Source organism: Takifugu rubripes, chromosome 20 (assembly GCF_901000725.2).
Source record: "Takifugu rubripes chromosome 20, fTakRub1.2, whole genome shotgun sequence".
NCBI lineage: Eukaryota > Metazoa > Chordata > Actinopteri > Tetraodontiformes > Tetraodontidae > Takifugu > Takifugu rubripes.
The window spans coordinates 13,734,716-13,748,276 of record NC_042304.1 but is presented as its reverse complement, the minus strand read 5'-3'; the positions used below and the strand labels follow the sequence as shown (position 1 = coordinate 13,748,276).

General features: G+C 46.1%; 1 protein-coding gene across 1 annotated transcript; it reads right to left on the bottom strand.

The window, feature by feature from the left end:
• Positions 1–3,452: 3,452 nt before the first annotated feature.
• On the bottom strand, positions 3,453–13,479 carry lurap1 (leucine rich adaptor protein 1). Its single transcript, XM_003974409.3, has 2 exons — positions 12,863–13,479; positions 3,453–7,697 (listed from the first exon to the last, which is right to left on the bottom strand). The coding sequence occupies exons 1-2, from the start codon at positions 13,073–13,075 to the stop codon at positions 6,888–6,890; spliced, it is 1,023 nt and encodes a 340-aa protein (XP_003974458.2). The 5' UTR covers positions 13,076–13,479; the 3' UTR covers positions 3,453–6,887.
• Positions 13,480–13,561: the final 82 nt, after the last annotated feature.

Sequence of the window (13,561 nt, the reverse complement as noted above, 5' to 3'; positions counted from 1 at the left end):
CTGGATGCCTCCGAGAGGATTTGGGAGACGTGCGTATTTACTCTGTCAGACTGTAAATACGAGCTTCAAGTGTCTATGATGGCTGCCGCTATTTTATTTAAGGGGGAAAATGAAGCATTTTAAATTAAATTTAGCTGAACGGAGCAGTAGATCAGTATTTCATAGTGTTGTCAACCATTCTAATTGCTTCATCGGGGAATCCAGGACCAATAGAACATTTAATTAAAAGGAAAACGTGTTTTTCTTACGCTGCATGTGCGTAATATCCTTTTGCTCACGGGGAGGATCATTAATATAGAGTTACATGGAGCAGGTCTGGACTTTTCAACACTTACACTGTGACGTAATGAAATACACAAAAGGTTCAGCATGCGGAGTTTCTGAGCGGTGGAAACGTTTCTAGATCAGCAAAAGTTGTCTTCATCACTCACTCACTCACTTTTTCCCTCCTAACTGGGTCGGAGGGACGAGATGCCTCCAGATCAGTGAGTATGTGTGTCACAAAGCATGTTTGTCTCTGGTTAACAGGGTGAAAGGAGCTCAGCCGAACGACCTCTTTTCACTCTGACACTCATTTAAGGTCTAATTGCTTCGAGGTCCACAACAGGCATGTGGCAGGGCACCACCCCGAGCCTCCGTGCACTTGTTTTCATGATCTGACCTCCCCTCATCCTCTCAAAATATTCCTTTGATGTGAAATAAAGTAAAGTAGGATTTTAGCCAAAGGGTTGAGGTGGGAGGCAAAGCTCCAGTTTCAGAGACAAAATTAAATATGACACAAATAAATCTGTTTTATTTGACAACACAAGGACCTCAAAGGTATTTCAGTTGTTGTGGTGGAACAAGAATGTCAGGAACACATGATCAACACTCAGTCTTTAAGAAGATTAGCGCTACCACAACCTTGAGCGGGAATCCTCAGCTTCATATTTCATGTCGGCCACCGGATGTTTGCTGCAGACGCACGTTAACCGACGCGAGTAGCTGATGTACGCGCGCGCACTGCTAATCTCGCTAACACAAAACAGATGGCTTCAACCCACTCCTACTTCACTGCAACCATCTCCCAATAGCCACTGAAAACTCTGACAACTGCTCCCAGAAAGGCCAAAGCCGGGTTCCCTCGCTCGGTGGGAACGCCGCGGCCTCGTTCCGCCCCTTTGTGTGTTTCCTCCGCTTCCCATTCAACTGGAGTATAAACGCTCCACAGTAGCTCGCAGCTAATGGGGCCGTTTGGTGCTGATTCTGCCGTCCGGGGAGTTAAACAAGCCGGACAGGAGTGAGACATGCAAAAATAAGGGTGGATTCTGTTGCTGAAGCCGAAGGGCGCCCGATAGATCAAAACAAGTCACGAGTTGTGTGTAGAATTTCTTCCAGGTTACTGAGACGGACTCAAACACACGGAACTGTGAGGAAAGAGTCCAAAGAGCTGTTGGCTTCTGTCAATCTTAATCATCGTCCATCAGTCCAGCAGCCTCTGCTGACACAGGTGATAAAACCCAGGCAAACGTGGCTTATGTAGGTGTGTGTGTGTGTGTGTGTGTGTGTGTGTGTGTGTGTGGAGGGTGGCAATGAGACAACACAGGTGAAGGAGAGGAGGACACAGGTGGAAGACATTAATCAGGCAATCAGGAAGAAACTGAGAACAGCTCTGCTAATTAAAACAGGACCCCAACGAAACACTGGGAGACGTAGACGAGCCAACTCAACACACACACACACACACACACACACACACACACACACACACACACACACTCTAAAATGCCACAGGTGAACCATCGGTTTTTGAGTTGAGTCGAAGGCCTCAGTGAGTTACAAATTCCATGAATGAATCCCATTTTCAGTATTTTCGAATTTATTCCTGGAAATCCGTCCTCATTCCCGCGTCCTCAGTTGAGACAACACAGGCCCCGACCTGCGGTTTCCATCCTCACCACACTGGGGCCGGGGAGAGGGGGGAGCAGGCGCGTCCAGTTTTGGAAAACTCATTTGAAAGGCTGATGTCAGGACACTTGTGGTACCGTATACGACTGTACTCTGCCCCGTTAGGACCGTCATCCCTAATCGGATAGGACTGCTTTTTCTGGTCAGATTAGATTGTATGTTGGGAAGGAAGGAAGGAAGGAAGGAAGGAAGGAAGGAAGGAAGGAAGGAAGGAAGGAAGGAAGAGTAACTAAGCAGCCTCGGCTAGCTTCTAGCTCAATTTTGTGATGTTTTTGCTGATTGTAATTATTTACACCTAAACTCAGTCATAAACTTTCACAATAAAGTTTTTTTTCCCCGTTAAATTGAACAATTTAAAAGAAAACCAGAGTCAGCTGATGTCTTTGTCCATGTGGTCTCCATCAGTGTCTCCTGGGTCCTCCACCCTGTCTTGGAAGCAGGAAACATTTCTCCTTCCCCACTGTTTCACTGTGCTTTTACAGCCTGTCCTTGTTTGTGCGCATCACACACACACACACACACACACACACACGCACACACACACACACACACGCACGCACACACACACACACACACACACACACAACTTGTCAGCCTTTTTAAATGAAGACAGGTTGAAGCGCTCGCACTTGCATGACCACTTGGGTGACACGTACAGCGCCGACACAGGCGCCAACGCCGGCCACAAACCGTCGGCCTGCTTCGATTAGCAGAGCTGTGCATTTCCAAAGAGCCGCTGTCAGTACGGACACAAATCGATGGCTCGGGCTCCGCTTTCTCTCCGGAGCAGCACCGGCATTCCAGAGAGTTTGGACTCCATCGTCCTGTGCAAATCATAACATTCATCAGTCCTGTTAACACACCCGTTAAATATTATCAGTAATATAAACCTCGACCCAGCCAATCAATGGGAGGCTCCATCTAGTCCCATTAACCAACCTGGAGTGGGACATTTACCTGCTCCTGGAGTGGGATCACAAACTGGGTTCAGATTACGCAACACTTCCAGATTGGTGAACTTCCAAATTGCTCCCATTTGAAAGTATTTGCTATTTTTTTTGTCTTTCAAAGCAGGGCCCCTGGGGTCTGTTGGGAGCTTCAGAAGCTTCAGACACCAGCAGCGTCTCCTCGTTACAGGCCCAGATTATTGTTATTACACATTAATGACTCAATCACAGGGACTGCTGATCCCAGACCAGAAACATTTTTCCCAGGCTCCATCTTCCATCACCAGCATAATAAATAGTGGGAAGCCTTTAAAGTATAAATATTCATCCTTTGGTTTATTGAACTTCCCATCTCCTTCCACTCACGGAGGGGCGGCGAGGCTTCCTCCAACAGGAAACATCCCGATGCTCCGAGCTAATGCGCTAATGGACGTTCTCTGCAGGAGGACGGGGCCCCGAGTATTGATTGGCAAACGGAGGTTATCAGTAAAGATGGAAGAGCCGGGGGACGGAGAGCAGCTCCAGCAAGATCTGCTGTGCTAATAAAAACACAGGAGCGACATTTAAAATAGGTTTAATCATCCACTGAGCTCACACACGTTACACACAGTCTTATCATTTTATGAGTATTTGTTCAACATTTACACTTTTTGCTGCACAAAGTAATAAAATGCGTCGTACTGGAGAAATAAAAGCATTCCCCCTCACTCAAGCGAGGACTTCGGTCGTGCTCGGTGCCATTTACGTTCTCGTCCTCTGGGAGTTCTTTTTCCTTCTGGACCTGGTTCATTGTGGGAGAGTTAAGTCAACTTGTACCAGGAAGCAGAGGGATGAATCATAAATAAAATTCAAGGAGAGGAAACGTTTAATGGCTCTCTGAGGATCTGTCCATCAGGAGACGTGCACATGAGATGAGCTGTGCTTGTGTGTGTTGTGTTTGTGCAGAGGAGGGAGGAGGCAAACAGCAGGAAGATTGTGTTTAGCTGCATGCGATGCTGCCGAGCTCACTGTTTATCCCCCCATTCTGCCTCTGGGGAGACGGGACAATCTGTCTTTTAGCTTCTGAGAAAGGAAAAAGGCTGGTGGGGACGGCTGAGCGTGTGTACTGATGTGGACAGTGTGAGAGGAGCGTCGCTGCCACGGAAATCTGTCTCTGAAAGGACAGAGATGTGATTGCTTTGGTGGTTATTTGGTCTTGTGTAAATGTCAATAAACCGGTTGGTTAGAACACACAAACACACAGGAACTGCAGCCTGTGGTGCTTTTTATGTCCAAGTGTTCCATTGTCTCATGGTTGTCAACCCATAATTACATCAGGAATGGGTCGGTAGGAGGGCCGACAATAGAATCTGTAACTGTACGCCGAAACATTGACGAGTTATTCAACATTCTTGTTTCTTGACATTTCGCTAAACGCGTCATGACTGCAACAGCTGGCACAGAATCAACCACAGCCAGGAGAGCTGAAGCCTGCCCGTTTTATCGTCATGGCAACCGTGCGGCCGTCCACTCATCGACGTAACGGGGCTTGTTGTCTTGAGCCCAGAATAGCTGGGGGTGGCCTGGCACCTCCAGGCCCAGGAGGACACCATCAGATTATGAGATGAGCCTTTGAGCGTTGGTCAGACTCCCGTTCTCATCCTGGCACGCAGCCATTAATACGGCTGTATTAAATAATCAGGCCACAAGCGTTTCCACCGCAGCAACAGCCAACGCCGTGGTCAGTAAGCGGTTTACTCTCCTTATGAACCATACCTCCATATAGCTGGACGTAATGGGTTTTACAGCTTGGGTCCCTGCACAAAAAAGTATTTTCCCACATAGGGAACAGGCTAATATGAGGAGGGAAACCACAAAGAGGCAGAGCAGACAGCCTCCTGACAGCCGAAACACATGCTAAACAGGTAAGTTGGAAATGACTTCATGTCTGTAACGTGGCTGGATTATATATTATTACAATGATGAGGACAGTTAGAATGTGACTATATATAGTAGCATTCTGCAGCAGTGCTGCGGCTGTAGTCATTGACATTTAGAGGGAGAGATTCATGGACCAGTTTCACCACCGCGTCTCCCAGACTGGACTGAGGTGTTGGATCCAGTGAAAGGGCTCAAACACACAACTTGTATTTAGCACCTGTCCTGCATGTAAAGATGTTTCGTCACAGCTTTTGACAGCAAGTCAATTTAGGGTCGTTCTGAGTTGCCAGACTGGGGCCGGAAGAATTAATGATATAGTTTAGCTATTAGCTGCTAATGCTGCAGATTTCTCCTCTCCCTGTTAACATTATGCTGTTCCCTATATCGGCAACATCCAATCAGATTGCAGTATTTTAATTAAAAACTTTAACAACTTGGTATAGCTTTGTTTTCTGGCAGAGCCATTTCGATCTGTCTCTGCACAATCTCGCCCATGCACAGGCGCGGTGGCCATGTTGGACCTCAAACATCAGCAATAAAAGAGAGACAGACTCAATTTTAGTCGTTGCATCGTGCAGCGGGCTCAGATTTCAGTGTTGAGCCCACTATTGGAAATTTACCTCTATGATTCAAACAACAACATTGATACACCACATGATTTACTTTTAATCCTGGAGAGAAAACTTCTGACCGCTACGGATGACTCTTCAGGGCACGTTATGTTAGAGAGTAAACACGAGCTACGCTCTTGTGGTGGATTTCACTGTCACAGCAGGAATGTACCAGCAATACCAGATGGAACCACGCAGAAAATGCTCTCAAAAATTTGGGACGACTATTCCTATCCCAAGCACGTGCACATAAACACACACAGATCTTCTCTACACAAAAAAAACTGCATTTCTCCTCTGATTGGATGAGCTCTGCTGCCTGTTTCTCACCATTACACCAATAAAGTTCTGCAGAGGACATGCAACATCCACCCAGACAAACACCACATTCACCAGCTAACAGGGCACACAGGCTCTAAAGAGGAGGCAGAATGAATAAAAACATAGCCCATAAACTCAGATTAATGGCAACAGTGCAATCATGGCAGGAGGGAGAATACAGACACGTGTAGTTAAGGTTCACATCCATTAGGCACAACATCTGCTTAGAAAAACAAGGACTTTTTTAAAAAAACTGCAATTTTCGCCTACAGAAGCCAGAGCCTCTCCCCCTCCATCCTCAGTGCAACAGCCTGCGTTTTTAAAGACTTTTTATTTGGGGACATTAACACACACACAAGGACTCCATTGGATAGTGTTTAATACTTAGATTTCTCTTTCTGATTAGCATTATATAGTATATTATATTGTATATTGATTATATACCGTGCAGAACTTAACACTCATTTATGATTTGATGGGGAACTTTGGTCAACTTTGGGTTACAAAGAGTCTGTTGTTTTGAGTTTAAAGGTGTTTCCACAGAGCAGACAGCTCAGTTTGTTCCAGTTTTTCATTTATTTGGGTTCTCACTGTTAAATGAAGGCTTCCAAAACAACTATCCTTGGATTCTTCTGGGGTTCCAGAAGAGGGGCGCAGTTGGTCTACAGGAAATACTGAGAGATGGCTGGACTGGAATCAACTGGACTGGACTGCACTTAGTGGAAACATGGTTTTAGTTGTAGGGCTGAATCAGTGCTCATTTTTGAGATTTTAACATGATCAGCTGCTTTGGATGAGGGAGACTTATTATTAAATAATTAGATTTCGAAATCAAGCATACGGAAATCACTTTCCGGCTCTCTGGCATGGCATCGGAGTGTGCTTTTGAAAGGGAACGGAAAGTACGGGGAAAGCAGGGAATGCACGGCATGACCCTGAGACAAACTCTGACAGGGGGGGTTTTAGTTGTTGCAGAAGGTTTCAGGTGCGTCCACCTAAAAACTGACATCAGTGTTTCATAGAAAGTCACGGCGGTCAGTCATCATCTGTTTGACAGCCCCAGTGTTGAGTCCGTATGTGCGTTTGACCAAAAGATCTTCTTCTTCTTCTGTTTCAGTGTTCTGGGCCTCTGTAGCTGTCCTCACAAAAACGTCACATCCTCTTGGGACTGCACCCACCGCCAGTGGGCATCGTACTCCAGGTGCATTTTACCGTTCATCTTACAGGTATCCATGTCGATCTTCCCATTGGTGTACGGTTGCAGTTTGGGGCTTTGGGTGGTCCCGAGTTTGTCCTTGAGGCCTGGACAGGTTGGGCCGCCTGTCTGCTTGGTTGCTTTCTCCAGGACGCCGTTAGACTTCACTACCTGAGTCTGTGCGTTGCCCTTGGAAACAGGACTTCCTTTACCTGCCTCCGCAGCCTTGGTGCAAGTGTCAAGCTTGGGGGCTTCAGGCTTTTTCTGTGGAGAGCTGAGAGGGATCTCTGATACCCCTGACCCAGTCCCTGTCGTCACATTCACGGGAATAACGCAGGTGGTGCCAGTCTCCAGCCCTCCTTTCACCTCTGTACCATTTTTAGCCCCGCCCCCAGTTTCACTTATTCCAGCCTGACTTCCAGACCTCGGCCCGGCGGTCCCGAGGACTCCCCCCATTCGACTACCGGCCGTGATGACCGACTCTGAGCTGGATGGACAGTACTCGTCCATGTCATCTGCCAGGGTGTCCAGGTAGCTCCCGATGGAGATGTTGTCCAGCCTGTCATTGGGGTCTTGCAGGCTGCTCCAGGAGCCCCTCCAGGAGGTGTCGCCCAGGCTGTACTGACTGCTGGTCAGGCTGCTGCAGCGGCTCGTCAGCGTGCTGCGCTCTTCCATCAGCCACTTCACCGCCTCGATGCCTTCGTGGACCGCCAGCAGCTGCTGCAAGATCTTCACGTCCACCGAGCGCAAATGAGCCTGCAGGCAAAACAGCAAGATTTAGCAGGTTTCTTTAGTCAGTGCACATTAAAAGAAACTTTTATTGTAAAACTTTAGCTCTCACACAGTTATACCTATTTATAAGTCTTAAACTCGTGGCTGTTTACAAGTATATGCCTGTAAAATTGTGATTACATTAAATTACTCGCTTCGCTCATTTCGATATCGTGATAAAAATGTTGTCAAAGTGAAACAGACAAACTGAAGAATGGGACTTGGAGTCTGTAGACATTTATTTTAAGCCCTGGCTCCACAGGGAAGCACAAACACCATTATAACGGTATTAAACCTTAGCAGTTCACCATAATTGGAAGTAAAATCCAAGACAAGCTGCTGGGCTGAGTGTGTGCAGTAACCACTGTGGAAACAAATATGGAATGTGTAGAGGGGAGAAATGTGGAGATGGAATTAAATAAAACAAAAAGAGGCCTGAGAGCAATGAGCTGTGTATGTGGTGCATTTAGCTGCTCGTTAACTGCAGCAGAGGCGGAGATTAAAACTGGAAAATGTACAGTAACCGTTCCCGAAGATGATTCACCATAATATCATGTTTTAAACAGCACACAGTGACAGTCAGGGCCCAGAATCAGCATCTCCTGATGTGTCTGTGGGTGAAAGGTGGAGAAAACTGACTGATAACTGCAAAGAAAAGGCTGTAGTCAGGGAAAATCCCTCTGCAGACTACACAAGCCAATATCGACGATATCTACACCGATATTCCAAGATTGCAGATGACGTCTGCTTGAAAATGTAGTTTTTGAGCCTCTCTGCTTCGAACTTTATCTGTTTTCCCACGTGTTCCTGCAGAGGTATGCGAGTATTGCGTCAGACTCTTCCCCTCTCACCTTAATGATGTCCGTCTCTCTGTTTTGCACAGCCTGGGTCTTTATGACCTTTACGTTAATCAATCAGGTAGTAAAGGGAAGCTATTGATTCTCCCAGTCAACCACGCTGTTAATCTCTGTTTCTTCCATCTGTACACAAGGTGGTCTTCAGAAAATAAGTTCTGACCTCTCATGTATCAGAGGTGGCGTCTTTTTACTGGAGTCACAGTTCAGGACATCCAAGATTGGGGGCTTTAGGCTAAAAGGATCCACTTTGTTCTCTTGGTGTGCCGATCAGACTTTCTGTGGTAAAAACCACATACGTTTGATTTACACGAGCGTGTTACCCTCCAAAGGTTTGCAAAAACATTTCTAACGTAAGATCCTGTTATTTCTCCCGTTTTATTTCTCTTTCTTTCATTTGTCGAAAGGAAGTTAAGTTTCCCTTTGGGAATTTCTGTGATTTATGGAAGCATTCGTTTCCCAGAGGCTCCTTCCAAACTAAACCATCAGCACTCTCATCCAAAACATCATATTGAAGTGAAAAACAAGCCAATTAAATTACTGGGATATTCATGCTTTTGCAAGCTACTTTTGTTTCCCAACAGCAGAGTGTCTGATGTGTGGAAATTTCAGACGTGTGTCATCGTCCACGGATAAATGTGTCAGAACAAATTCCATCTGGACACGTTTATCTGAACATTGTTAGTGTTTTAACCCAATCCAGATGAGCTCAGCTCTACTCTGCAATGCATCAAATAAAACCTGACAATCCCAAATAGGAGCTTAGGATGCTACTGCAACTTTCCTGTGCCTACGAGTCCTTTATGCTACATAGTGAGGAGGATTTGGAATTATTTGGGCTGGTCCTCACACCAATAAAGGGCTGCTGGAGGGCTCAGACTTGGTTTTAACAGTTAAAAGTGGGTTTTGGGGCTGGGGAATACATTATGTCTCAGAAAGATACAAAAACAAAACTCTGTGTGTGTGTGTGTGTGTGGCTGGGGCCCAGTCAGACCTTACGGGTGGGGTTTTGGGTTGAGGTCTGAGGTTTTCTGGACAGAATGCCTGATGCGGGTGGCAGTAAAAGTAGCTCCACATCTGTCGCTTCTGGCGCCAAACTCAATGTTCTCTCACACTCGCAAAATCTGTTGTGACGTACGCGTCACACTACCATAAGGTAACACCAAAAGGGAAAGAAACTCGTCCCTTAATTCCTCTAAAAATGCACGGCGAATGTTTCCTGTGGCAGCAGTTGGCATGAGGCGAACATCCAGGAGGGAACAGCCTCGAGCTGAAACACCATTAATCATCTTTTGTCATTTTATGCCACCGATTTACAGCCAAACCGATTTTAGTTACCCAGGCATGGGGCCAAACACGGTCTGTTTGATCCATAGGATTCCTGCAAACCCATTTTCCTGCCTTTTATAATCACGGGTGTTTGAATTTGTGTGTAGAAATGCATGGGGGGGAAACTCTTTGTTACTATTCTGCACTTAAGTTTCAGTTTAACAGTCGAAAAATCTGCCGGTAACTCCAGCAGCAAGTAAAACCTGTGTGGATATTTATCTCCCCCCACATCAGTAATAAAATGGAACGACCCAGGTTTCCGCTACCTGAACCGGAGCAGGCTTTTTAGAGGTTCTGGTCTGGCTTTTATGAGCAGAAATTCAACATATTTTTTACATTGACTAATACGTGAGGTTTTATTTTCGTAGTTTTGGCAATTGTTTAATCTGTATTAATAATAATACGTTTGAAGCCCCTCTTGGCTGACCGTCTGTCTTGCCTCATCCATCTTTAGATGTTTTTGTAGAGCCGTCTTCCAAGTCTTGTCGGACTGGAAAATTAAGCAGCAAGGAGGCCCGGAATAATCTCTACTTTGGGAGTACGTTATGGCACCGCAAGCAGCATGACAGCCGAAACGTGACGTGTGACGCAGGCTCTGCCACGCGGCGTGAGGAGGCCTCCCAGTGCTGCGCAGCTACCGAGCAGAGTGCTGATTCACCACCAGCAGATGACACACACACACACACAAACCCGTTCTCTCCGGCACCAGCAAAATAAACACACTTCTGCGTCTGCACAGTGTCTCCTTCTCTTTGTCGTGTCCTTTCTTTCTGCTGTAGCTCAGGCCTGGTGCAGACATATGGCGACCTTGCAGCGGAGCCAGCAGAAGGTCTCCGTAAACCGCCAACTGTTCCATCTGTCGATTATCACCTCTCTAAAATATCATCCCCGAGTCTTTTCATCCTCTCTGCTTCAGAGTTTTATTATTAAAGAGAAATAGTGCTTGCACTGTGGCTCTAAGAACGCTCCACCGGCTATTGCTTTTGTCTCTTTCACTCCCTGTTAGGAAAAGGCGCCGACACGAGGAAGACATCAAACACATTTCTGAGAGGCGGCGGAATCCTGTTGATCCAATTCCAGAAATATAAGCGTCCGTGTCAGTTTAATAATGTTAAATACACAAAAACTGGGAAATAAAACACTGTCAATACTCAGCTGCTGCCAATTTCCGTGTGTCTGTTAATATTAACTCCATCACCACACCAGCTAGCATGTACGCTAACAAGTCTGCTTGTTCCGAACTAGCCGAGAGGACCTGAAGATAATCCAGGGGCAAACAGATTTCCACTGTGCATTATTAATGAAATAAAGACATTAGTATCATGCTCCCATACTTTTTATGAGCGACAGGTTTAAAAATTGTTGCGGACAGGAGGAGGAGGTCGGGTGACTGACCAATGATATAATTTGACATTAAGCCCAAATGAATGCCCCAGAGGAGGAAACCAGCAACCAGCAGACAGAAAAAGGAGACTGATTCTGATTGTGAGTCCCTGCAGCTCATATCCGCAGCACAAGGCTGACTTTGCACTGTCCTTCATCTGCACGGGGACAGAGACAGAGCGATGAAGAAGCAGGAGCAAAATTCCCTCACTTCAGGAAAAAATACGGAAAAACACCGTGTATGTGTTGGGAACAGGTAAAAAATGGACTAATCTCATAACATTCACACACAGACTGAATGTCACTTCCACCCAGTGAGCGAGTGGTTCTTAATCAAGCCCCCTTCAGGCTGCAAAAACCCACATCCTCATTAACTGACAGTAAAATAACTACATTTTAAAAAATTCCACTCGTTAGAGGGTTTCTGCTTCCAAACTCACACTTCAAGCACGTGCTGACATCAGCGTCTTGACAGCCAGGCAGGTGTGCTGTTACAGCCCGATAATTAAGCTTCCTACATCAAATGATTCAGCTGTATTCGTTCAGGAACGACTTCACTGCAGACAGAACCTGTGCTCATCGGCGTGTTACTATGGCTACAGATCTCTGGCGGCAGCGACGTCCAGGTGAACGGGACAGAGGGGCTGAACACTGAGAGCTGCCATTGGGAAATAAGATGAGAAATCTCCATGAAAGAACAGCCGTTGGCATGGCAGAGAGCCATGAATCAATGACCACAAAGAGACTCTACTCATTCAAATCAAGTCAAACTTAAAAACACATTCATACAAAAACCCTGATAAAAGGCCAGCGGGAACATAGTCAGCATTGCTGTTAGCATAAAGTACACGTACGCAGTCTCTGTGTGGCGACTGGCTGCAAAAATTTGACAAAAAGTAGATTTGTGATTCTGAACGGGACGAGTGTAAAAATATACTTATTCCTGCCAAAATTTGCACAAGAAGACTGACTGTTCCACAGTCACTACTGGTTGCCTGGCAACTTCACAGTGACGACAAGGCTCCAGGAAGTTGCCTGGGACCTTGTCATCACCCACTCTAATAACTGGCACACGAGCCCCCAATAAGATCATCATGCCTTTATCTCCCATTCCTCACTTTATCGCCACGCTAAATGAATCACACTCATTTATTTACAAATGATATTTGACATATAAGGACATGTGTGACAATAAGAACTTGCTTGTTTTTAAATTCTGCTGTGTTTCCACGTGTATATGAATTAATGAATAAAAACATTTCTGTTTTGCATGCAAAAGAAGTAAAAAGTGTGTCAGTTTTCAATGATTTATTATAATATTAAGACTAATAATGCAGCAGAGAAAGTGAAACCTGGGCTTTGAATAAATCAACAGGGCAAAAAGTTGCTGTTAAGATAGAAATCTAAGATTTATCCGTAGCTCAAATATGGTTTTAATCACATTCGGAAACTAAACATGACATTTTATCCTTTATTTAATCGACACCAGCTTGTCATTTATTTGATTAGTCAATACTGTGGAGCCTTTCACTGAATTCCATCCTGGACAACAGGGCACACGCACGCACGCACGCACACACTTACCATCTCCACCTTCAGTTTCCTGATCTTCTCGTCCAAACTCATCACCCCCGGCTCTTTACTGCCGTCCTGCGCGGTGCTCAACTTGGCGTCTCCCCGGTAAGAGGACGCCTCTTCCCGCATCCATCGGAGCAAACCCTCGGGGGTCTTCCGGCCAATTTTCACCTCTATATCTTTCAAATCTGGGACGCTCTCGCTGACTGTGCCTTCATCCATGGCGCTGAAGACAAACGTTCGCCCAGGTCTCTGGAGACTGTTCCCTCCTACAGGACTGGGGCTTTGGCATATGCGCCTCCAGCTGAGAGTGACTGCGCCAGCGGAGATAAACAGTCGGACAACATCAACGCAAATTCCGCCACAGCGTTGCTGTCAGCAATCCCTCTCCCAAAGTCGCTTTTTGTCAGTGAAGGGAAAATCAAATCAAATTTTATTTCCTGGGGTTTGCTGGTTGTGTCCACCTCGGAGTCAGCTGCTGTGAGCCGCTGGAGATCTTTAAAACCGAGCCTCACTGCGCAGATTCCACCTGCATGATGAGAGCAACCAGCAGCCGCAGAGAGCGACGAGCCCTCAGACTGTCAAGCTGTCACCGCGGAAACTTCCGCTTCCGGTAAGACCTTCAAAGTAAAGCATAGGAAAGGAAGTGGCGCCGCCTGCCAAAATAAAAGCTGCGATGAGTCTGCTTTAAAATATGTTGAATTAGTG